The sequence below is a fragment of the Bubalus bubalis genome, chromosome 4, assembly GCF_019923935.1.
Source record: "Bubalus bubalis isolate 160015118507 breed Murrah chromosome 4, NDDB_SH_1, whole genome shotgun sequence".
NCBI classification, from domain to species: Eukaryota; Metazoa; Chordata; class Mammalia; order Artiodactyla; family Bovidae; genus Bubalus; species Bubalus bubalis.
The window spans coordinates 54,652,596-54,677,601 of NC_059160.1; the positions used below are offsets into that span (position 1 = coordinate 54,652,596).

At 37.3% G+C, this 25,006-nt stretch overlaps 1 protein-coding gene across 10 annotated transcripts in view; it reads right to left on the bottom strand.

The window, feature by feature from the left end:
• The window catches only part of MYBPC1 (myosin binding protein C1), a 101,829-nt gene that overhangs the window by 37,297 nt on the left and 39,526 nt on the right, over window positions 1-25,006 (bottom strand). For all 10 annotated transcript variants that reach the window (XM_025283634.3, XM_006043587.4, XM_044941434.2 and 7 more), the window contains 9 exons: window positions 23,011-23,067; window positions 16,913-17,079; window positions 15,743-15,875; window positions 13,755-13,879; window positions 12,671-12,776; window positions 10,701-10,867; window positions 3,723-3,885; window positions 2,516-2,622; window positions 2,050-2,183 (listed from right to left, as the gene is read on the bottom strand). In XM_025283634.3, coding sequence (XP_025139419.3) covers window positions 2,050-2,183; window positions 2,516-2,622; window positions 3,723-3,885; window positions 10,701-10,867; window positions 12,671-12,776; window positions 13,755-13,879; window positions 15,743-15,875; window positions 16,913-17,079; window positions 23,011-23,067 — 1,159 coding nt within the window. The remainder of the gene's footprint in view (window positions 1-2,049; window positions 2,184-2,515; window positions 2,623-3,722; window positions 3,886-10,700; window positions 10,868-12,670; window positions 12,777-13,754; window positions 13,880-15,742; window positions 15,876-16,912; window positions 17,080-23,010; window positions 23,068-25,006) is intronic.

The window sequence follows — 25,006 nt, forward strand, 5'->3', positions numbered from 1 at the left end:
GCTTCTGTTTCTCCCTTCCTGGTCTTATGTTTTCATTGTCATAAACTTTACTTACACTAATGTTTAGCTCCACAGTGCATAATTATTATTTGTGTTTAAACAACCAATTATCTTTTAAGATTTAAATAGTCAGAAAAAATTCTTAAGTGTTTATCCATGTAGGTACCATTTCTGGCACTCTTAGTTCCTTTGAGAATGCTTTCACCTTGGTATCACTTCCTTTTTTAGTATAATATTTATTTATTGTATCTCCGCTGAGTCTTCACCGCTGCTCGAGCTTTTTCTCTATTTGTGGTGATGGAGGCTACGCTTCAGTTGCAGTGCGTGGACTTATTGCAGTGGTTTCTCTTGTTGTGGAACATGGGTTCTAGGGCGTGGGCCTCAGTAGTTGTGGCGGATGGGCTTAGTAGCGCTGTGGCATGTGGGATCTTCCCAGATCAGGGATGGAACCCATGTCTCCTGCAATGGCAGGGGGGAAGCCCAGTCTCACTTCATTTTGACTTAAGGACTTCTTTAAGCATTTCTTATACTGCAAGTCTGCTGGAGATGATTTCTTTCAGCTTTTGCATATCTGAAAATAACTTTATTTTGCCTTTGTTTCTGAAAATTATTTCTACTGAGTATAGAATTCTAGCTGACAGTTCTTTCCCCCTTTAAATGTTGATCCACTGTCTTCTCACTTGCTTGGCTTCCAGAGAGATTAGCTGCCATCCTAGTCTTTGTTCCTACAGATTTAATGTAACTTTTTTCTCTGTTTCCTTTTAAGATTGTTTTCTTAACCACAGGTTTTAAGCAATTTGATTATGACAGTGTAAATTTCTTAATGTTCCTTGTGCTTGGATTTTATTGAACTTCTTGGATCTGAGATTTTATAGTTTTTTTTATCAATTTGAAAAATTTGGAGCCATTAATTCTTTATATATTTTTATGTCCTACTCTTTGGGGACTCCAATTACACATAGATTTGACTTCTTGAAGTTGTCCCATAGCTTAACAAAGCTCTTTTTTTTTTCTCTCCAGAAAATAGAAAAGGAGGAAACAGTCTCCAACTTCCTTAAGAAATAGTTTTTGCAGAGCAGCTTTGAGTTCCCTGCAAAATTGAATGGAAATGTATAAAGAGTTCTCATATAATTCCTGTTTCCACACATATACAATCTTTCCCACCACTGACACCCCCACCAGAGTAGGTACATTTGTTACAATGAATGAACCTACACTGATAAAAGGTTATCATTGAAAATCTATTGTTTACATAAACTCTTGGTGTTGTACATTTTATGGGATTTGAAAAACCTATAATGTCATATGGGTTATGTGGGTCATAATGTCATATGGATCATAATGTCATAATGTCAATGTTATAATGACAGGTATCCATAATTATAGTATTATGTGGAATAGTTTTACTACCCCTAAAACATTTAATATAGGAAGCCACAGAATGACACTTGAGCTGGCTCCACTTGACCACTCCAATCTTATTGAGATTATTCTCCTTACTCACTCTGTCCTGGCCATACTGGCTTTCTTTTTATTTCTCCAGAAGGTCAAGCACATTTTCTCTTGTTCTTTGCTCTTGCATTGACATCACCTGGAAATTTCTTTGCTCTTATATTCACATAATGGTTCCCTGTTGTCATGCATAGAGGCTGTAGATGCTCCATGCAGTCACTTACTAATCATATTACCTTGTTTTTTTTTTTAATCTTCATAACACTCATTACTATCCAGAGGGACTTTATTTATTTAATAATTCATTATCTATATCTCTTCCACTCCATTCTCTGATACCCATTAGAAGGAAAGATAGAATCTCATTCATGGCACATAATAACATTCATTTGCATATGTTCACATAGTAGGTAGTCAGAAATATGAAAAGCAAGTGAACAGTTATTGTATTTGCCTAAAAATCAGTGATCTTTATTTGCTAAAGTAATTATATCTTTGCCATACATTTATCTGCTGCCTCCTTTCATCTGACTTATGGAAGGAAGGGAGTAGGGTAGGGGTTGTGTGTGTGTGTGTGTGTGTGTGTGTAGAACAAACCTTATCTGCTCGGCTCCAAATGGCTTTAGGAGGTGGTTCCCCACTGATGGGAATCTCTAGACGAAGCTTGTTTCCTGCAATTACTGTCACTGTATTGTCAGCATCAAGACCATCCAGGTTGATCTTAGGTGGATCTAGAATATTAAACATGGCCTTTGTTATCAGACATTTATTTCCATGTGATTATAGGGGTTAGGTCTTGTCTAGTGTTAAACATTGGTAATAACCAATATTTTATTTGGTCAAAAAGAATATAAGAGGAATCAAAGCAGTCAGTGCCAGTACCTTGCAAAACTATTTCATTGTTAAGACCTCTTAAGAATCAACTATTAATATTATGCCTAGTGATTAATACCAATTCATGTCATTTTCTTTAAATGTCACATTTTTAATATATTATATCCAAGGTAAGCAAAACCAGAAAAACAAGACTACAACTCTGAAATGATTTCTTTTATCTACTCACCAATAACATGAACTTTGGCAGGCAAAGTAACAGAATAGGCATCTGGTGTGAATACATAATCACCTTCGTCCTCAACAAGAGCATTGGCTATTACTAATTTGTGGATTCTAAGGAAATGAAAAAACATGTTTCTAAGACTGTGCAAAGATTTAGACTGTATAAGACTCAAACTGAGAAGACACATGGTTTTACCTTAACTTGCTTAGTGCAGCCTGCAGAGAGAGTGAGAATAATGTGAATACTTAATTAGCCTATTTTTTGATCCACATTCAGTATTTATTTGGGGCTATATGGAACCATCTATACAAATACAGCCTGTTTAGTATGCAAGAATCTCTTCTGCCTTTTAAAAATCTCATAGCTTAAAAAAAGAATAGAAGATAACACCTCACTGATGCCACTCTTTAAGATTCAAGAAATTACCAAGAATAACCTTGACTTTGGTTTTTTATGCAAACCTAAGAGCAATAGTCCTTAAAAAAAAAATTGAGGCATAGTTGATATACAGTATTCTATGTTTCAGATATAACACTTAGTGATTCACAATTTTAAAGGTTTTACTCCATTGATAGTTATTTAAAAATATTGGCCTAAGAACAGTAGTTCTTAACTTCATTGGCATCATGCACCAGTGAATATCTGATGGACACAGTGGCACCTCAGTCTGGAGAAAAACAAGTATTTTTGTACACAGAGAATCTGCTTACAATTTCAGAGGATTTGGGGGGGGGGCCTGAAGTTCATGGGCCTCCTAAGAATCCATGGATCCAAGTTTAAGAACTCCTGGACTTGCCCTGCATCTTTGCTAGATTCTAGGATATTAAGCAACCTCCCCCCTAGCGGGGGAAAAAAAAAATGTGGAAGGATCATGTGACATTTATTAGTTAGGGACAGCGGATCCAATCTGACCAGTTCCTCAACTCGAATTCAGTATCACTCTGCTAAGTTCATGTTTATATGGGAAGACTCAGTCAATGGATTCCAAAACAACAGCACCTCACTGAAAGATGCAGGTACCAGGTCACAAGTAGGACATGATGGACGGCAGAGAAATCACCTACTGCTGCTATTTGGAAGCAAAAGACCAGAAATAGATCCTCTCCTTATGACTACTCTCCAAACATCCTTACCAGTCATCTAATTTAGGAAGTAGAAGAAGCCAATACAGGGACCAGCCCTCATTCAGGGATTGCTCTGGCTTGTTTACCTTCCTTTGTGAACAATCTTTAGATGGTCAGTCTCCTGAACAGGTAGGCCATTTTTAGTCCATTTTCCTGTTATGTTCTCAGATACTTCACACTTCAAGCAGATTTCCTTTCCAAGGTTTACAGTCTGATCAGTCAGAGGTGTCAATATCTTCAGGGGTTTTACTGCAGAAATAATAGATAGTTAAGAGTGCCAAATCCAAATTTCAGACAGACCAGGATGGTGTCGTTTCACAATGCTACTGTTTCACTATAATGCTTGTTTTGAAAATGAGCATTTGTTCCAATGCAACTGAAATATTCCAAGACAATTAGAGCATAACATACATTTCATGTTTGATTATCCATGATTTTATTCATGAGAAAGACTAGAAAAATCCAGAAAACTGCACCCAGTTGAACTGAGCCAGGCGGGACTGTGCAGAACACACACGTACACCTGAAATATCGACCCCTTACTTTAGTTCACCCTGTTAAATGAGCCACAGCCATGCACATCTGAGACTACAACTCTCCCAATTTCAAATAACCTCCTTCCACTGCTTCCAATGGATCACAAGCTGCAATATTTTTAACCCCACTTTCACAAGCAAATTTCAGATCTTTTTCAAGGTAAAGTGCTATGCTTATTGCAGTATTTACTAGACATGTATAAAACTGTGCCACTGATTTTTTTTTATTAGGTTCTTATCATTTTATTTTATTTTTCTTTTTTGGCTGCGCAATGCAGCATGTAGGTATTTGGCTCCTAGATCAGGGACTGAACTTGTGCCCCCTGCATTGGACATAGGAAGTCTTAACCACTGGACCATCAGGGAAGTCCCTCATTTCACTTTTTAAAAACTGGGTCCCTGAAAAAATTACTGAGTGTTGTGTCTTTAACCCACATTCCCCATCGGCCCTATGATTTTCACTGTATGACTTTGTACAGCAGAGTAATTTTTTAAAATGCATATGTTAATGTTATAGCAGAACTAACTATAATTGCTTAAAGGAATGCAAATATCAGTAAGGATCTGCCTATGGTTGAAAAAACTTTTTTGATATTACACTATAATGGACATTATTCTACAAAACATAAGGAGTGTACTGCGATTACTTCCAAATAATTCAATGGTCATATGAATTGCAACTGGACTAAGAAATAAGGAACAGGATTTTGCTCTCCACCTATTACAGATCTTCTTGTAAAGTTTGCCATTCTAATTTTCATGGCTAACTGGAAGGCACAGTCTCTGCCATTAAGAACGTAGCACCATCATGGGGCATTTGAGGAAGGCCATGAATTCTCTCACACCTCTGAAGCCTATCAGCGAATTAGCTCTTTCAGTCTTCTCAATTGAGGCCCACTAGTCTGAGGAACTTCTCAACCCAAATGTAATTATAGAATGTTGAATATTTATTGAATAGATAGCAAATTCACCTAGGGATTAATCAAACAGGATATCAGGATTTGATATCATATCTAAGTATTTATCATCTATTTATATGCTTTTGGGATTAAAATATTTCTTAACCATTTGGGTAACTTCTTTGGCAGGTGATTTTTATACTTCTTCTCAATCAGTTCAGTTCAGTCGCTCAGTCATGTCCGACTCTTTGCAACCCCATGGACCGCAGCACACCAGGCCTCCTGTCCATCACCAACTCCCGGAGTTTACTCAAATTCATGTCCATTGAGTCAGTGATGCCATCCAACCATCTCATCCTCTGCCGTCCCCTTCTCCTCCTGCCTTCAATCTTTCCCAGCACCAGGGTCTTTTCAAATGAGTCAGTTCTTCACATCAGGTGGCCAAAATATTAGAGTTTCAGGTTCAACATCAGTCCTTCCAATGAATACTCAGGACTGATTTCCTTTAGGATGGACTGGTTGGATCTCCTTGCAGTCCAAGGGACTCTCAAGAGTCTTCTCCAACACCACAGTTCAAAAGCATCAATCCTTTGGTGCTCAGCTTTCTTTATAGTACAACTCTCACATCCATACGTGACTACTGGAAAAACCATAGCTTTGACTAGACAGACCTTTGTTGGCAAAATAATGTCTCTGCTTTCTAATATGTTGTCTAGGTTGGTCATAGCTTTTCTTCCAAGGAGCAAGTGTCTTTTAATTTCATGGCTGCAGTCACCATCTGCAGTGATTTTGGAGCCCCCCAAAATAAAGTCTGTCACTGTTTCCATTGTTTCCATCTATTTGCCATGAAGTGATGGGACATGGCTTTGGGTGAAATCTGGGAGTTGGTGATGGACAGGGAGGCCTGGCATGCTACAGTTCATGGGGTCGCAAAGAGTCAGACACTATTGAGTGACTGAACTGAACTGAACTGATGGGAGCAGATGCCATGATCTCAGTTTTCTGAATGTTGAGTTTTAAGCCAACTTATTCACTCTCCTCTTTCACTTTCATCAAGAGGCTCTTTAGTTCTTCTTCGCTTTCTGCCATAAGGGTGGTGTCATCTACATATATGAGGTTATTGATATTCCTTCTGGCAATCTTGATTCCAGCTTGTGATTCATCCAGTCCAGCATTTCTCATGATGTAATCTGCATGTAAGTTAAATAAGCAGGGTGACAATATAAAGCCATGATGTACTCCTTTCCCAATGTGGAACCAGTCTGTTGTTCTATGTCCAGTTCTAACTGTTGCTTCTTGACCTGCATACAGATTTCTCAGGAGGCAGGTCAGGTGGACTGGTATTCCCATCTCTTGAATAATTTTCCAGCGTTTGTTGTGACCCACACAGTCAAAGGCTTTGGCATAGTAAATAAAGCAGAAATAGATGTTTTTCTGGAACTCTCTTGCTTTTTCAATGATCCAGCAGATGTTGGCAATTTGATCTCTGGTTCCTCTGTTTTTTCTAAATCCAGCATGAACATCTAGATCTTCATGGTCCACGAACTGTTGAAGTCTGGCTTGGAGAATTTTGAGCATTACATTGCTAGTGTGTGAGATGACTGCAACTGTGCAGTAGTTTGAGCATTCTTTGGCATTGCCTTTATTTGGGATTGGAATGAAAACTGACCTTTTCCAGTCCTGTGGCCACTGCTGAGTTTTCCAAATTTGCTGGCATATTGAGTGCAGCACTTTCACAGCATCATCTTTTCAGTTCAGTTCAGTCACTCAGTCGTGTCCTACTCTTTGCGACCCCATGAATCACAGCACGCCAGGCCTCCCTGTCCATCACCAACTCCCGGAGTTCACTCAGACTCACATCCATCGAGTCAGTGATGCCATCCAGCCATCTCATCCTCTGTCGTCCCCTTCTCCTCCTGCCCCCAATCCCTCCCAGCATCTGAGTCTTTTCCAATGAGTCAACTCTTCACATGAGGTGGCCAAAGTATTGGAGTTTCAGCTTTAGCATCATTCCTTCCAAAGAAATCCCAGGGCTGATCTCCTTCAGAATGGACTGGTTGGATCTCCTTGCAGTCCAAGGGACTCTCAAGAGTCTTCTCCAACACCACAGTTCAAAAGCATCAATTCTTCGGCTTTTAGCATCATCTTTTAGGATTTGAAATAGCTCAACTGGAATTCCATCACCTCCACTAGCTTTGTTTGTAGTGAGGCTTCCTAAGGCCCACTTGACTTTGCATTTCAGAATGTCTGGCTCTAAGTTGGTGATGACACCATCATGATTATCTGGGGTATCAAGATCTTTTTTGTACAGTTCTTCTGTGTATTCTTGCCACCTCTTCTTAAAATCTTCTGCTTCTGTTAGGTCCATACCATTTCTGTCCTTTATTCTGCCCATCTTTGCATGAAATGTTCCCTTGGTATCTCTAATTTTCTTGAAGAGATCTGTAGTCTTTCCCATTCTATTGTTTTCCTCTATTTCTTTGCATTGATCCCTGAGGAAGGCTTTCTTATCTCTTCTTGCTATTCTTTGGAAGTCTGCATTCAGATGGGTATATCTTTCCTTTTCTCCTTTGTCTTTAGCTTCTTTCTTTTCTCAGCTATTTGTAAGCCCTCCTCAGACAACCATTTTGCCTTTTTAAATTTCTTTTTCTTGGGGATGGTCTTGATCATTGCCTCCTGTACAATGTCACTAACCTCCACCATAGTTCTTCAGACACTCTATCAGATCTAATCCTTTGAATCTATTTGTCACTTCCACTGTATAATCATAAGGGATTTGATTTAGGTCATACCTGAGTGGTCTAGTGGTTTTCCCTACTTTCTTCAATTTAAGTCTGAATTTGACAATAAGGAGTTCATGATCTGAGCCACAGTCAGCACCTGGCCTTGTTTTTGTTGACTGTGTAGAAATTCTCCACCTTCGGCTGCAAAGAATATAATCAATCTGATTTCAGTATTGACCATCTGGTGATGTCCATTTGTAGAGTCTGTCTTCTCCTGTGTTGTTGGAAGAGGGTGTTTGCTATGACCTGTGTGTTCTCTTGGCAAAACTCTGTTAGCCTCTGAATGCCTTGCTTCATTCTGTACTCCAAGGCCAAGTTAGGCTGTTACTCCAGATATCTGTTGACTTCCTACTTTTGCATTCCTGTCCCATATAATGAAACAGATGTCTTTTGAGGGTGTTAACTGTAGAAGGTCTTGTAGGTCTTCAAAGAACCATTCAGCTTCAGCTTCTTCGGCATTACTGGTCAGGGCATAGACTTGGATTACTGTAATATTGAATGGTCTGCCTTGGAAACGATCAGAGATCATTCTGTCATTTTTGAGACTACATCCAAGTACTGCATTTCGGACTCTTTTGTTGACTACAATGGCTATTCCATTTCTTCTAAGGGATTCTTGCCCACAGTTCAGTTCAGTCGCTCAGTCGTGTCCGACTCTTTGCGACCCCATGAATCGCAGCATGTCAGGCCTCCCTATCCATCACCAACTCCCAGAGTTCACCCAGACTCACATCCATTGAGTTAGTGATGCCATCCAGCCATCTCATCCTCTGTCGTCCCCTTCTCCTCCTGCCCCCAATCCCTCCCAGCTTCAGAGTCTTTTCCAATGAGTCAATTCTTCACAGGAGGTGGCCAAAGTACTGGAGTTTCAGCTTTAGCATCATTCCTTCCAAAGAAATCCCAGGGCTGATCTTCAGAATGGACTGGTTGGATCTCCTTGAAGTCCAAGGGACTCTCAAGAGTCCTCTCCAACACCACAGTTCAAAAGCATCAATTTTTCGACGCTCAGCCTTCTTCATAGTCAACTCTCACATCCATACATGACCACAGGAAAAACCATAGCCTTGACTAGATGAACCTTTGTTGGCAAAGTAATGTCTCTGCTTTTGAATATGCTATCTAGGTTGGTCATAACTTTCCTTCCAAGGAGTAAGTATCTTTTAATTTCATGGCTGCAGTCACCATCTGCAGTGATTTTGGAGCCCAAAAAAATAGTCTGACACTGTTTCCACTGTTTCCCCATCTATTTGCCATGAAGTGATGGGACCAGATGCCCTTGAGCTTTAAGCCAACTTTTTCACTCTCCACTTTCACTTTCATCAAGAGGCTTTTGAGTTCCACTTCACTTTCTGCCATAAGGGTGGTGTCATCTGCATATCTGAGGTTATTGATATTTCTCCCGGCAATCTTGATTCCAGCTTGTGTTTCTTCCAGTCCAGAGTTTCTCATGATGTACTCTGCATAGAAGTTAAATAAGCAGGGTGACAATATACAGCCTTGATGTACTTTTCCTGTTTGGAACCAGTCTGTTGTTCCATGTCCAGTTCTAACTGTTGCTTCCTGACCTGCATATAGATTTCTCAAAAGGCATATCAGGTGGTCTGGTATTCCCATCTCTTTCAGAATTTTCCGCAGTTTATTGTGATCCACACAGTCAAAGGCTTTGGCATAGTAAATAAAGCAGAAATAGATGTTTTTCTGGAACTCTTTTGCTTTTTCCATGATCCAGTGGATGTTGGCAATTTGATCTCTGGTTCCTCTGCCTTTTCTAAAACCAGCTTGAACATCAGCAAGTTCATGGTTCACATATTGCTGAAACCTGGCTTGGAGAATTTTGAGCATTACTTTACTAGCATGTGAGATGAATGCAATTGTGCACTAGTTTGAGCATTCTTTGGCATTGCCTTTCTTTGGGATTGGAATGAAAACTGACCTTTTCCAGTCCTGTGGCCACTGCTGAGGTTTCCAAATTTGCTGGCATATTGAGTGCAGCACTTTCACAGCATTATCTTTCAGGATTTGAAAGAGCTCAACTGGCATTCCATCACCTCCACTAGCTTTGTTTGTAGTGATGCTTTTTAACGCCCACTTGACTTCACATTCCAGGATGTCTGGCTCTAGGTCAGTGATCACACCATCGTGATTATCAGCAGTAGATATAACGGTCATCTGAGTTAAATTCACCCATTCCAGTCCATTTTAGTTCATTGAGTCCTAAAATGTTGATGTTCACGCTTGCCATCTCCTGTTTGAGCACTTCTATTTGCCTTGATTCATAGACCTAACATTCCAGGTTCCTATGCAACACTGTTCTTTACAACATTAGACTTTACTTCCATCACCTCAACTTCCAACATCCACAACTAGGTGTTTTTGCTTTGGCTCTATCTCTTCATTCTTTCTGGAGTTATTTCTCCACTGATTTCCAGTAGCATATTGGGCACCTACTGACCTGGGGAGTTCATCTTTCAGTGTCCTATCTTTTTGCCTTTTCATACTGTTCATGAGGTTCTCAAGGCAGGAATACTGAAGTGGTTTGCCATTCCCTTCTCCAGTGCACCATGTTTTTCAGAACTCTCCAGCCATGCCATGTAGGGCCACCCAAGACAGACGGGTCATGGTGGAGAGATCCTTCTCAGTACTGGTACTCTATTAAACTGAGTAGTAAGTTCTTAGAGACTCTGATGGATACGATATAGACACTCTGCTAGAATGGAATCTAATTTTACACATATAAAATTGTCACAGGTCGAAGTTAAACAGATTGAAACTTTTTCTAAAACTGAATTAGCAAACACAACACACTAGTAAAACCACTTGGAGATGTACAAGGAAGCCTTACTTACAGTCCACACTAAGTTTAGCAGATGACTGTCCTCCTGTTGTCATTACAGAATATTCTGCAGTATCAGCCTTTGTTGCTCCATCTATGACCAAAATGTGCTTTTTGCCTTCAACTTTAATGTAGTATCTTGATTTTGGACCAGGGATGATTTCCTCACCATTCTTAAACCTGAGATAAATAGATGATTTTTTTTTAAAGTTTTATAAAAAATGCTTCAAGTCACCAGACACTCAAGAACTGCTTCTTGAATTAAAAACTGTATGGATCAGTCTCTATCAATAGATGAATACTGTAACAAGTATTATCTGAAAATTACATTAAAAAAACAAAATCCCATTCCTTTCACTTAAGATCAATTAGATAAAGATGCTGCTGCTGCTGCGTCACTTCAGTCATGTCTGACTCTGTGCGACCCCATAGACAGCAGCCCACTAGGCTCCTCTGTCCCTGGGATTCTCCAGGCAAGAATACTGGAGTGGGTTGCCATTTCCTTCTCCAGTGCATGAAAGTGAAAAGTGAAAATGAAGTCTCTCAGTCGTCCCCGACTCTTAGCGACACCAAGGACTGCAGCCTACCAGGCTCATGGAAAATCCCGTCCATGGGATTTTCCAGGCAAGAGTACTGGAGTGGGGTGCCGTTGCCTTCTCCGATGCTAAGAGTGGATATTACCTATGTTTGGGCTCTTGGTGCACACTACTAAGAATAGCATTTTGATACATTTTAAAGATAGCTATGATTCTAGGTTACAATGAACAATCTATTCTAAACCAAATTACTAGCAATTCCTACTGCAGAATTTACTCTGTCTCTCAATTAAGATTTTAAGATTCTGGATCTTCTAGTCTTTAACTCTGAGGCTACTCCCAGTGAACTGGAGAAAACACATCCCATCTGACCCCCAAAATACCCTTTTTATTTTTAAGAAATGTTCAAGTAATTTGGTGATTCTCAGTCTAAAATATCTTTCTGAGATACTGTGACAATAAAACGACTAGGAGTAACTTAAAAAAAGTATTCAGTTCAGTTCAGTCGCTCAGTCATGTCTGATTCTTTGCTACCCCATGAATTGCAGCATGCCAGGCCTCCCTGTCCATCACCAACTCCTGGAGTTTACTCAAACTCATGTCCTTGGAGTCGGTGATGCCATCCAACCATCTCATCCTCTGTTGTCCCCTTCTCCTCCTGCCCCTAATCCCTCCCAGCATCAGAGTCTTTTCCAATGAGTCAACTCTTCGCATGAGGTGGCCAAAGTACTGGAGTTTCAGCTTTAGCATCATTCCTTCCAAAGAAATCCCAGGGCTGATCTCCTTTAGAATGGACTGGTTGGATCTCCTTGAAGTCCAAGGGACTCTCAAGAGTCTTCTCCAACACCACAGTTCAAAAGCATCAATTCTTTGGCACTCAGCTTTCTTCACAGTCCAACTCTCACATCCATACGTGACCACTGGAAAAACCATGGCCTTGACTAGACAGGCCTTTGTTGGCAAAGTAATGTCTCTGCTTTCGAATATGCTATCTAGGTTGGTCATAACTTTCCTTCCAAGGAGTAAGGGTCTTTTAATTTCATGGCTGCAGTCACCATCTGCAGTGATTTTGGAGCCCAAAAAAATAAAGTCTGACACTGTTTCCCCATCTATTCCATATAACTTGCCATTATGGTATAGTGAGAGTATGCATTGGAAAGAGCACCCATGGGCTTTGGAGTCAAATAGATATGAGGAACCTTGAAACATTCATTTACTATTAAGTGTCTAATTCCTTATATCCTTATCAATATAGATATCTGGATCTTTTTTTTCAGTCTCACAGGTGAAAAAAGCCAATATCTTAGGATAGTTTTAGTTACATTTCTACTAACACAAATGAGGTTGAGATCCTTTTCATATGTATAAAAGCAATTTCCTATTCTCCAAAGTATGAAGGCACTTTTTTGTTTATTAAAAATGGACAGACCTCAGAATATCTATTTACCATTTTACATTGGCATCATCTTCAGACACTTCACATTCTAATTCCACTCTCTCCCCACAATAAGCTTTTGTATCTTCCAGCTGTTTGGTCACCATAACTGGAGGCTCTATTGTGGGAAAAAAAAAAAAAAGAAAATCAGAATCATAAATGCCCCCAAATCTGCTCATGACCCTGGGTTTGTTCACAGATAAAAACCAACAGTAAGAAAGTGTGGTTGATCACAGAGTGATGGTTAGATGGTGGTAGTTAGAAGGTGGATTTTTTAATGATTTTTCATGGCAAAATAAACAGTTGGCAGCCTTGGGTAAGTTTCACATAATTTCACAAGAACTCTTCAAATCAAATAAATGATTGTTTTAGAGAGCAGACAAATTGTATCAAATAATCTTCTTTGGGCAAATAAGAAAGCAGAAGATAGACATTTCTGAGGAAGGAAAATAAATAACACTAAAATTCTCTACTTATGGTTTTAGACAGATGATAGAGATTACAGAATTGTCTTTACTTCTTTTTTTAATTGAAGTATAGTTGATGTGCAAGATTACAAAGCTGTCAGCCACAGGTCCTCATATAGGAAATAAGTGCTTCATGGCTTCATTGACACACACCCTCCAGCTCTTTTCACTAGTAAATGATGGTCTTCAGCAATCTCAGTGCCAACCACTGATGACTTTACTAACGAAGCTGTTTCAAGGGAAATCGATTTGCGATGAGCTGAATGTGTGAAATGGTTATCCAGTAGACTTTGGTGGATTTCAAAAACTATCACTAGAGCAATTAAATTGCAAAATACTGCTTACATGAGCTGAAACTACAAGGCATTTTTACTCAACAATTTTTTTCTCCTGTCAGCTTTTCTAGTCGTCAACAAACCTGAAGATTAATTAGGCTACTCAATAAACACCAGTACAAAGATGCTTCAATCCACAGCCAATCTAACACTCAAGCTAAACCATCTCGAGAGGGACTACTATCTCTGCTCTGGAGCTCAAGAGCTCACTTCACCATTTTCATTTTTGATTATTACCCCTGAGAGAAGGAGAGCCATTGGCTCTTAATGGTTATGTAAGAGATTTCACTTTACCTCTCACAAAGAGCTCAGTGGAACATTTCTCATCACCAGCTGTCACATAATACTCCGAATCATCTGTTAGTACACAGTTATTGATAAACATGATTCTTTCACATCCTTTATGTTCAAAGATGTATCTGTTTTAAATAGGAGGAAGATAAACAGAGTCCATGAACCCAATTTTATTCTTTTCTTTATTGCCAGCAAATTTGGCTTATAATTCCATAATATCTGAAAGTCAGAAATAGTCATTTAGATCTATAGTTTATTAGCCATATCTTACATAGTTTAATAAATATTAAACATGAAGCCAATTTCTATCTTTATAACACATAATGTAATACATATGCATATTTGCATATAATATTTGTCACTATTTTCTTTTATATGTGATATTTGGGCTTCCCAGGTGGCACTAGTAGTAAAGAACACACTTGACAATGCGGAAGACATAAGAGATGCGGGATCGATTCTTGCGGTGGGAAAATCCCCTGGAGAGGAGAATGGCAACTCACTCCAGTATTCTTGCCTGGAGAATCCCATGGACAGAAGAACCTGACAGGCTACAGTCTATAGGGTCGCAAAAAGTCAGACACGACTGAAGCAACCTAGCACAAATATTTTTTATTCCAAACATAAAATCAGTACTCACATATTCACCAATGAACAATTTTTAACCTATTGTTGGAAAATACGGTAGGCTAAGATTTTTAACTCTTTACATTTTTTAAAGTGATCAATTCATCTACTCTATTGTGGGAGAGAAAGTTTATATTTTTCATTGATTTATTGAATTCACTCTTTGCTATCCCAGTGACATTTTATTGGGTGAATAAATGATTACACAATTTAAGCAATAATATGAATTTAATCATTAATATAGATGGTAATTCTATACAATGTGATATTATCTTAAATGAGCTTAAGAACTAGTATCATATATATCGCAGTTATCATCTACTGAAAAAGAACTTAAGCGGAAACAAAAACCTGAAATCCAGAAGACTGCAAAATTTGATTATCTGTGATCTAGATTATGGATGGGTATATTAGGGCATTATAACAGATGAAAGAAAAAGTTCTTACTTGGGAAATTCTCAAAGACTTCAAGAACAAAACACTAAGAAATATTTTTCGAGATAAAAATAACCAAGTAAAATTATGTTTTTGGTAAATTCAGGCTGCCTGCAAGAGACTTTTACCAGATATAAACATTATTATCACAAAGTCACTCTGAGAGCAGGATCACATTAAGAAATTGGAAACTACCTAATTGTTCCACAGAAGTGACAGATTTTCAGGATTAAAGCCCTTTATAAATATACACACGGTTCCTCTTAACTTGAAAAAATGTATTGGAGTTGAAAATCTTTCAGACTGAGAAGGATCTCTGTAATGTAGTTCCCAAATAGCCTAGCAATAGCATCAGATATCAGGGATTAGCTTGTTTCCTTCATTTGGGAAAAGGGTCAAAAAACAATAAAACATAGGCTTTAGATGCTATTCTGGAAGAACAGAAGTTATCTACTTATAAGGTGTGATTCCCATTACAAGCTGGTATATCAAATACATATTTCAATTTTTCTCAAAAATTTCTTTAAAATTGGGTGAAGTTTGGCAATGCTCTGAAGTAATCACATATAACCTACAATGACACAAAATAATAATTATAAGTACTTGAAATAGTTTATATATAATTAAAACATAAGGCAAGGTTTAATTTATATAGCACCATACTTCAATGGTTCCAAAATACATAAAAAGTTTTTGCTGTCCCCTCATATGATTTTGCATCTTATGAATATAAAACTAAAAGTGCTTTCAGGCATAGAAAATCAAGTCAAATTACTCTTTGATTTATACAGTTACTACTGATTATTTGCAAATTTGACTTACATTACTCTTTGATTTATACAGTTACTACTGATTATTTGCAAATTTGACTTACATTACTCTTTGATTTATACAGTTACTACTGATTATTTGCAAATTTGACTTACTTTGTGCTGGGTCGAATTTCTTGACCATTTTTATACCATTTCACCTCCAATTTTGGATCTGCCAGTTCCACGACAAATCTTACCCTGCCTCCTTTATCAACCTGATATGCAGGATCAAGAATTCTTGCAAAAGCTAGTAGAGAGAAGATACAAAACTAAGTTAATATGTATATGCATATGATATGAATTTAAAGTCAATCCGAAAACCTAAAACTGAATAAATTGATACAAAAAGAAGAAATAGGAAACTTTCAAATTATCCCTCATATTTTAGAAATCTGCATAATTTATAAATAATAAGATGGTTTAAAAATTTTAAGAGAGTCCATATGCTTTTGGAAGAAACATAAGTAAAGAATTATTGAAGAGGCTTTAAAAATGATTGTCTTCATTCCTTGGGCAATGTATAATATAAAATATCCAAATGAAATTTGAACTTGAAGGACATGCTTATTCTCCTAAAATGATTATTTTCAGTTTCATTGGCATTATCTGTGTACATCTATCTTACAGACAGTTTTTTTAATCAAAGAATTTATGAGATACTTCCAATGACTCATGAGCTTAAATGGAATGTCTTTGACTGATTGAAACAGTAAGCTTATCACAATTTTTGTACTGTGGAAACCTGCACAAATATTGACATGCTTAAACATTAGGGTTACCTTAGCAGGTGTGGGACATGAATTCCCCATGACGCATCAAATGGGTGGAAGAATGTAACAGTAAAACAAACACAGAATCTACTCTACCTAAATAAGAATCAGGAATCTGAGAGTGACGGAGAGATGCAGCGGATGGAGAAAGGGGCTGCTGAGAAATTCCCAGTAACACAAGAATATTTAATACTCCATTATACACTGTGTCGGAGAAGGCAGTGGCACCTCACTCCAGTACTCTTGCCTGGAAAACCCCATGGACGGAGGAGCCTGGTAGGCTCCGCCGTCCATGGGGTCGCGAAGAGTCAGACACGACTGAGCGACTTCACTTTCACTTTTCACTTTCATGCATTGGAGAAGGAAATGGCAACCCACTCCAGTGAAGCCCAGGGACGGGGGAGCCTGGTGGGCTGTCGTCTATGCGGTCACATGGAGTCGGACACGACTGAAGTGACTTAGCATAGCATAGCATAGCATATCGTCTCCCCTAGGAGTGCTCAGACGTCCTCACCTGCACTCTTCTTTTCCACTCTGCGCATGCGCTTGAGCCGCCTGAGCATACCACGCAGGTCAGTGATACCGTACTGGAAGGCGATTTTCTCGTACTCGCTGGGTTTCGCATTCTTCAGCAGCTCCCACACGTCTACCTCGGGTTGTTCCTCCTGCGGCTTCACCTCCCTAACCGGGGAGAACCATTGCCTGGTTTAATAGCTGCCCATTGGCCTTTAAAGACCAGGAAAGTCGGAGTATGGTACCGATTTTTTGGTTCAGCGCTAAAAGCTCTGTTTAAAGCCTGAGTACTTAAATAGCCAAGAAGAAAGTCTACTTTGCATGAAGTCTCAGTGCAACTTCTGGATAGTCAAAGGTCAGATCCGTGCACTTTCATTAACGCTCTCGTTTTTCTAGTTAAAAACACAGTATTAAGGAGATAGAAGGATTTCAGGAAATATCCTTACGCTATTTTTACTTATTTTAAACCTGAAAATCCAAATAAGAGATGAGATTTTGAGAAACTTAAAAGATCAGTTTTCATCTAGGATTTAGATATTGAAAAAAGGTTTAAGAACCGGAAGATTTTAGGTGTTGGTCCATGAAAGAACAATGCTCTCTGCCTTCATTGGTGTGCATACCCTAACTCTGCATGGAGACGGTACAAATAACAGTATTTCAAATCTTCAGATTTTGCAAATAGCATTTTCCCTACCATGTTAGTAAATGTATACATTAACCATTTTTTGCTGTTTTTTAATACAAAAAATATTTGAAACTGTGACAGCATTTGTTCTTTGTTTCTGGTTTTGTTTTGTTTTGGTTTGGTTTGGTTGTTTTTCATATGGCTTTTGTGTATACATATTATTTTAAAGAGAAAACTTTATTTTCTAAATTGTCAGAATGAAAAGAATGAGACTCAAAATTCTCTCATATTTCATCTTAAAGTACTGTCCAGAACTTTTTTGGAAGCAGTTTGGGTACAAACTGCTTTGAATCATGAAAATATAAATGTGAAACTATAAAGCAAGTCATAAAGGGTTCCATGAACAAGCTGATAGTAACTTAGTGTGATTATCAAAATCATGACTCTAAATTTTGACCACTGGCAAAAGAATGTATAGAACATATAAAGAACATATATAACTACTGTATACACACACATACATAGGATTTAAAGTACATACACTTATCTGTATTTTAAAACCTAAAAGTGAAACAAAATTCAGGAATAAATACTCTTCAGGGAAAGAGCCTTAGTTGCAAATGCTAAATATAATATAAATTGATTTCCTTAACTAGCTAAGAAGTTCTAATTCTGTTTAAGTTTAGTTGACTGTTTTTATGGACTAAGGTTAAACTGGAAATATTTTAGTGACTACTTACTGTGAATAATGCTGGTTTGGGTATGATTTTTCCAGGAAAACTGGTCAACATATCTTAAACATCAGTGTGAAAACAGATGCATGCTATCATGATAGCAAATAATGAGTTACATATGTTTGTACTGTCATATTAATTATACCCATTTCAGAATTTCTTGAGGAAATACTGGGTTATAATCATAGGGAAGGGTAGGAGAATGTAAACATAACTTAGAGTTTAGGGTGGCGTTAGGCAAGGATGGCTTCTGCATATCTAATTTCCGTTGTCATGTAAGTCTTTTGCCCAATAAATGATGTTGAGGCACATCTGGATAATGGAAGAAAGTGAAAGGTCATTGGTCCCTCAGCGACCTTTGTGGGAAGGACTAGAAACACCATTAGGAAAATGTGCTTCTTAAAGGTTCAAGATGCAACTCTTCATTTCACTGAAATGGTAACCAGGCCCTCTAATGACATGGGGAAATTGAAAAGCTTAAGAAAAGTGTCCTGAAGTTGAAATATTAGTAATAATTTGTCTGGTCTACTATATTTATTGCCTGAAAGCAGTCTACATTTCAAATTTAACATTTAAATATTTTGTAGGAAGTCCTGGAGAATTGAGATTAAAATGTGTATCTGTGTATATACATTTTTTTCCCCCGTGAGACTTTCCTCAATCCACTTTATTATTGCTCTATTTTTGTCATATTAGCCTGAATCCCCACACTGTAAAATTATCCCATTCTACATTTTGTTCCATTTGTATCTCAACCTAGAAGAATTACCCACATATTTCAAATATCCTCTTGACATTGGTGAAAAGATTTAAAGATATCAATGATAAAGACAGATTAAAAGAGCTAACAAGAGGCACAAATCAAACACTGAGAATACCCAGATGTATAGGTGAATGTTTACATGAGGAAGTCACTAAGTAATAAAGACCATTTTTAGCGTGATTTCTTGAGTCAGTTTTGTTGATAGATTCATAAAACTGATCATCCTCACCATTTTTTTCATTAACACCAAAATATATCCCACTCTACCACAACCTTAATCATATCATGCTTTGTATACAAACACAAGTAACCTCTTGCCTCTTTCTTTCTTTCCTCTCCACTACTCAGTTGAACCCCAAGTTTCAAGGAGATGGATGCCTCATTTTGTACTAGAATATGAGGTCAAGGAGCCCATCTGTAGTATTTCCTTAACTCATTCAGAACACATCTTTACTTACCATGGTGGCTGCACATGACCATATCTGTATGGCTACATTAAGTTTCAGCAGGGAGAAAAATCCAAATTTCTGTAGGCACTACTGATTCCTTTCCAAGAATTGGCATAGACCTATATAACATTTACAGTACTTCCATCTACATCAAAATTTCCATAACTTAACAATCCTAGTGAAATACAAAGCTGTTATAGAAAATTTTATGTAGAATAAAACTTTAAAGTATTTATATAGGTCAGGTCTCATAACAAGATACTGCCCAAAGACTAACTGTGATTTATCTAATGTCTATTTGGAATATGCTAACTTTGTTCAGGGCAGGGAGATATTTCGTTGTATAAAGATGTTGGTGGTAATGATATTTATTCTCGTGAGGATTTTGCCACACACTCTTGGAGGAGTAGAAATGTTATTACCACATGTTATTACTACAGTGAAAACACATGCAATTCACAAATTAGTAGGAAAACACAATGATTTCCCAAGTTATACTGGTGGATTAGTATATAGTATATTAAATGAATATAGTCTCATGGTGACAATAATCTAATTATGAGTCAAAATCATAATTAGGGGGATGTAAAGAAAATGAGAAGTAGAGACATGTTGACTGCTCAGTTTTTTCTAATAATTTTTTTCTTTAGTCATTTTGACTATTAATTAGATTTCTTTTACTCTGAAAACTACTGATAGAACTAGTGTGTTCTTTTTTCTTTCCTTTTGCTTTTAATCAGACTCGGCACTTAATAATCTATTACATTTTTATTGATTGATTATGTGTGTGTATGTGTATTTTGTCACTTTACTAATGTCAACTTAAAAAAATTGCACAATATGAGAGCTGTGAATTAAGTTTTATTTGGGACAAAATGAGGATTGCAGCCTGGAAGACAGCGCCTCAGATAGCTCTGAGAAACTGTTCCAGAGAGGCAGTGAGGAAGGTCAGTATATATGTGATTCTGGTGAAGGGGGAATACACACAATCAAGCCCATATTTTTCTGGAAGATTTCTGCTAGTCTCATGAAGCTTTTGCTAGTTATGAGGAACAGTCATTATCACGAAAGATTTTAGTGCTTTCTAGATATGAGAACTGGGCTCACAAAATCAGCTCCTGAAAATATCTGGATATAACTATCTGAAGACCTGTCCTTCCAGTTTTTCTTCCAAGCACAGAGTGCCTCATTTCTGCTTTCCACCCTGAACTCCTTTTAGGGAGTATTGAAAATCAGCACGTGGTTCAATCTTTGTAGAGGAAGATGGCAAGTGCAAATTAAATAGTTGACACTAATGTAAGTTCTTCAAGGGAATGTCACATTTTGAGGGGAAGTGGATATTTATTTGACGCCTGTATGAATCCGGTCTCTTACATTTAACTTAATTCTCAAGTAGTTTTTATTCTCTGCATTTACAGTTGTGGAAAGCAAGTCTCAGAGAGGACATATCACTTGAGCAAAGTCATGTCCAGTAAATGGGAAAGCTGAGACTCAAATCCATGTTTTAACCACTACCTTTTTCTTCCCATGAATATGTATTTATATCTTTCCATGTACCAGGCGCTGGATGGCATTGGATTTCTTTTCCTCACCTCAACTAGTGCTATAGTCTACACAAAGAAAGCATTTGGCATTTTCCTGGTTGATTAAATAACTGCAGAAAAAAACAACCCAAAACCTCTTGTCTTCCTAAAGTTTTAACTTGTTATAAATGTACAAGGTGCCAACTTCCCAGGCAGATTCAGAGTGATGTTTCTTATGTGGAGTCGCAGGAAGTGCGCTGATTCAGAAAAGGGAACTTGTATGTAGGTCCCTGCCCTCCCTCAAGTTAGCTGTATGACTTGATGTAAGTCACTCAACTTCTCTGGTCTTTGGTCTCTCACTTGGAGAACAGGAAGGGTGCGGCTCATTTAAGGTCACTTAATATTCTATTGCTTTAAAATACTTTGGGGGAATTAATAGATATTACTGAGACTAATGATTATTTGAAGTATCCAGAGAAGGAATGATGTTTCTGATACTGCCAAAGTCTACCGATTGGTGAATATCCATTTGGTTATTAATAAATGGCACCTGTTAATGTTTCTGTTCTCAGCCTAAATGTTTAGAGCTGGGGGTGAATGTTCCGTTCACAGGGGTTTGAATAAAGCCACCCAACTAAACTGAGAGTGAACACAAGCCTATTTATTACCGTTTGTAATTTGTTTTGAAGCATATCTATACCTATGATTTTCAGTAGACATAGAAATCAGTAAAAAAATAAGTGAACCTAGAAAACTAAATGAAGTCCGATATCAATATTATATATCATTAATTTAGAGTTGTAATTTTACTGTTTATTCACAAATTTGGTACATAAACACCATCCTAGCAAAAGTCATTTTCTTTATGTTTCATCTGTGCTATAGTAACTATCTATATATGTATATCTTTATATATAACATATATATAATATAGTCTATTTATGATTATGTATATGCATATATGGGCTTCCCAAGTGGTAAAGAATCAACCTGCCAATATAGGAGATGCAGGTTTGAGTCTTGGGTTGGGAAGATCCCCTAGAGAAGGAAATGGCAACCCACTCCACTATTCTTGCCTGGGAAATCCTGTGGACAGAGGAACCTGGTCGGCTACAGTCCATGGTGTCACACAGAGTTGGACACGACTAAGTGACTAAAAACAAAAAACAAATACGCATATATAGGGCAGAAATTCTATAAAATGGTTGTGTATTAAATATCCATAATGAAAATTTATAAATTTTATTGCCAGAGAGTACAAAGTTAAAGGAACATGAGTGATAATACTAAACACTTATCTCCATTTCACTACTATTTTATCCCTTCAAAAAATGCAAATTTGGGGCATTTTAAATATCTCTGAAATAAGAATGTACCTTATAATCAGCAGTATGTCACAATAAGCTATTTGGACAATTTTTTTCATTGCTTAGTGGTTTATAATACAGCTATATATTAGCACGGTGTCTTAGATTTGATGAAATACAGTAAATCATCAATACTATGTTAAAGTAGGTGTGTATATATATATGTGTATATATATACACACACACATAAATATATACATTTGCTGAGACTTCTACCAAAATTTTGAAATTGACTTTTCAGTCAAATATCAAAAGCAGGAGAATGGAGGCTTTATTTATTCAATCATGATGAGGGATCATGATTGAAATAATCGAAATCATGAGAGAAATAAGAAGTTTTCAGGCATTTAAGTCTTCTGTCTCAGTTTTCAAATTTCCTCATCCCCTACTAAGAAAATATGTGAAGACTCATGAAACATTTAAAAAGAAAGTAAAAGCATCAGCTAAAATATTTAGCAGATTAGTAGGCAGTTGTTTCACTGTCGCTTAGTCAACGCTATTATAATATTTCATAAGCAAAACACATTTTAAGAAATGAGAGGATCTTTGAAAAAGATCCACTTTAAACTTGACTTCTCTGAGTGGGTATCTAAAAAATTTCCAGGCCAAAGCACCTCACTCCATCAGTGGGTTCTCACCTACGTTTCAGGAGACCACTAAAGTCAAGTTCCCCTGCATCCTCTTGACCTTCTCCACTGTCATTAACAAAAGAAAAGCAAATCTGGGTTTAATGCTGAGACACATATACAACAATTCCCCCAAACACTCTACGTATAATGTATACGCAATGTTGTACTAGCACACAAATCATGGGACTAAATCAACACAGTTTCTTTTCACACAAGTGACATTTTAAATTTTGGAAGATGTACTTGTGGAAAAGTAAACACAAGGAACTTGTGTTACTCTACAATCTCAGAAGACACATTTTTGTAGATTGCATATGTAAAACTGCTTGGATTTGTGTTAAAACAGAGTAACACAAATGCACTTAAGCCAAACAACACAAAGTACTTTGTTTTTGCAAGTTGGGGGCTCTGGGAACGTCCGAGTGTAAAAAGCAAAGGACTTTTGCTGATCTCTGTTACTAAAGTCATACAGAGATTGGCTTGGAAGATGAAGTGGACTAGAGTCAAATATATAAGTACAAAGCTTATATTCAAAGGTAACCTCTTTGTGTCCATCAATAGATGAATCAGGTAATGTGATACCAACGTAACATAAAAACGGAGCTAGTGCAGAGCTTTTTAAAAGATGCATTCCTTTCTCTTGAAAGGGAAGGGATTATAAGCTTTTCATTTTCTTGTTAATATTTATACAATTTAAAATGTGTTTTCCAAAAGTTTGTCTTGGAATTGTTGAGCCCTTTCCTAGGAGTTTTTAAAAGTGTTTTCCTGTGGAGAAATGCATCTTACTTCAGGCATGCAGCCACCTTCATGATTTCATATAAACTCTAAATAGGAGCTATGAGCTGACATTTAAATGGTGCTACATAGTTACTTACATGTTTAATTTTTTAATGAAGATTTTGTTTCCTGAGCTTTGCAAATGTTAGTTATGGTTTCTAAGAAAAGAGTCTGCGGGTTTAAAAACAGCGTGTATAACACGTGAGTTATCAGAATTGAACTCAAATAATGTGTCCTCAAAATTTCTTTAAAGCAGGTATTTGGAAAGGCCTATTGACATAAACACATTTCTATTCTCTTAAAGCCCAAAACTAAGTAGATGACATCTTTCTCTCTTAAAAGAGACATAAGTAGGATGAACCTAGTGTGAGATCTATGCGTTTGCTAACCACGGGGTGAAGGGAAGGTAAGAGATTTTGAAAGTTATGACTTTAAAATATACAATGGACTGATCAGGACATACCACATATCTTTTAAGAGTAATTACAATGTTCATTACTTCATAATTTAGACAGAAATTTTGCCTTTTGTGAACAAGGCTAAATCATTGCTTTATACTAGTTTGGGATGACTTTCCTTACTCAACAAAACTGTTATTTGGATTCAGTCTTAGGAAGAACAAAACATTTCCTCTCATTAATGAATTTTTATTTTGGAAGAATTCTAGATAAGTAAGAAGTACAGAGAAAAAAATAATACCAGGAAGAGACTAGTCACATTTCTCACAGACTAGAAAATTTTTTTCATTTTTCTTCTTTGACTTTATGATTTTTCGGCCTTGGTGGTTGCAAGATAAATCAGGTAAGTATCTATATTTTGCCTTTCTACATGTTCCTTATTCCAGCAGACTCAATGGTCTTTCATTTAGGATAATCCCATACTTAAATTGTGCTAACTTTAGTAAGGAGCTACTTAATTGTAGTTTTCTGGGCATAGGGTTTAATAGCTCTGTATGTGATTCCTAAATAAAAAGCAATGTAAGTTTTCTGACATTACTTAACTGATGCTATATGAGATGTGTATTGTTATATATCTTTCTGGGCCATTTGGTAGAAAATAATGCAATTCAGGAAGAAGCCACATATGAATAGAAAGAAAATGTCTTTCTAAGGCAACTGTGAGACCTATAAAATGAGTGCTTCACTATATCAAGAATATTCTAAAAAATGATCAGCATATACACAATATGGCATTAAGCCTATGGCATCTCTAGAAAACTAACTTCTGA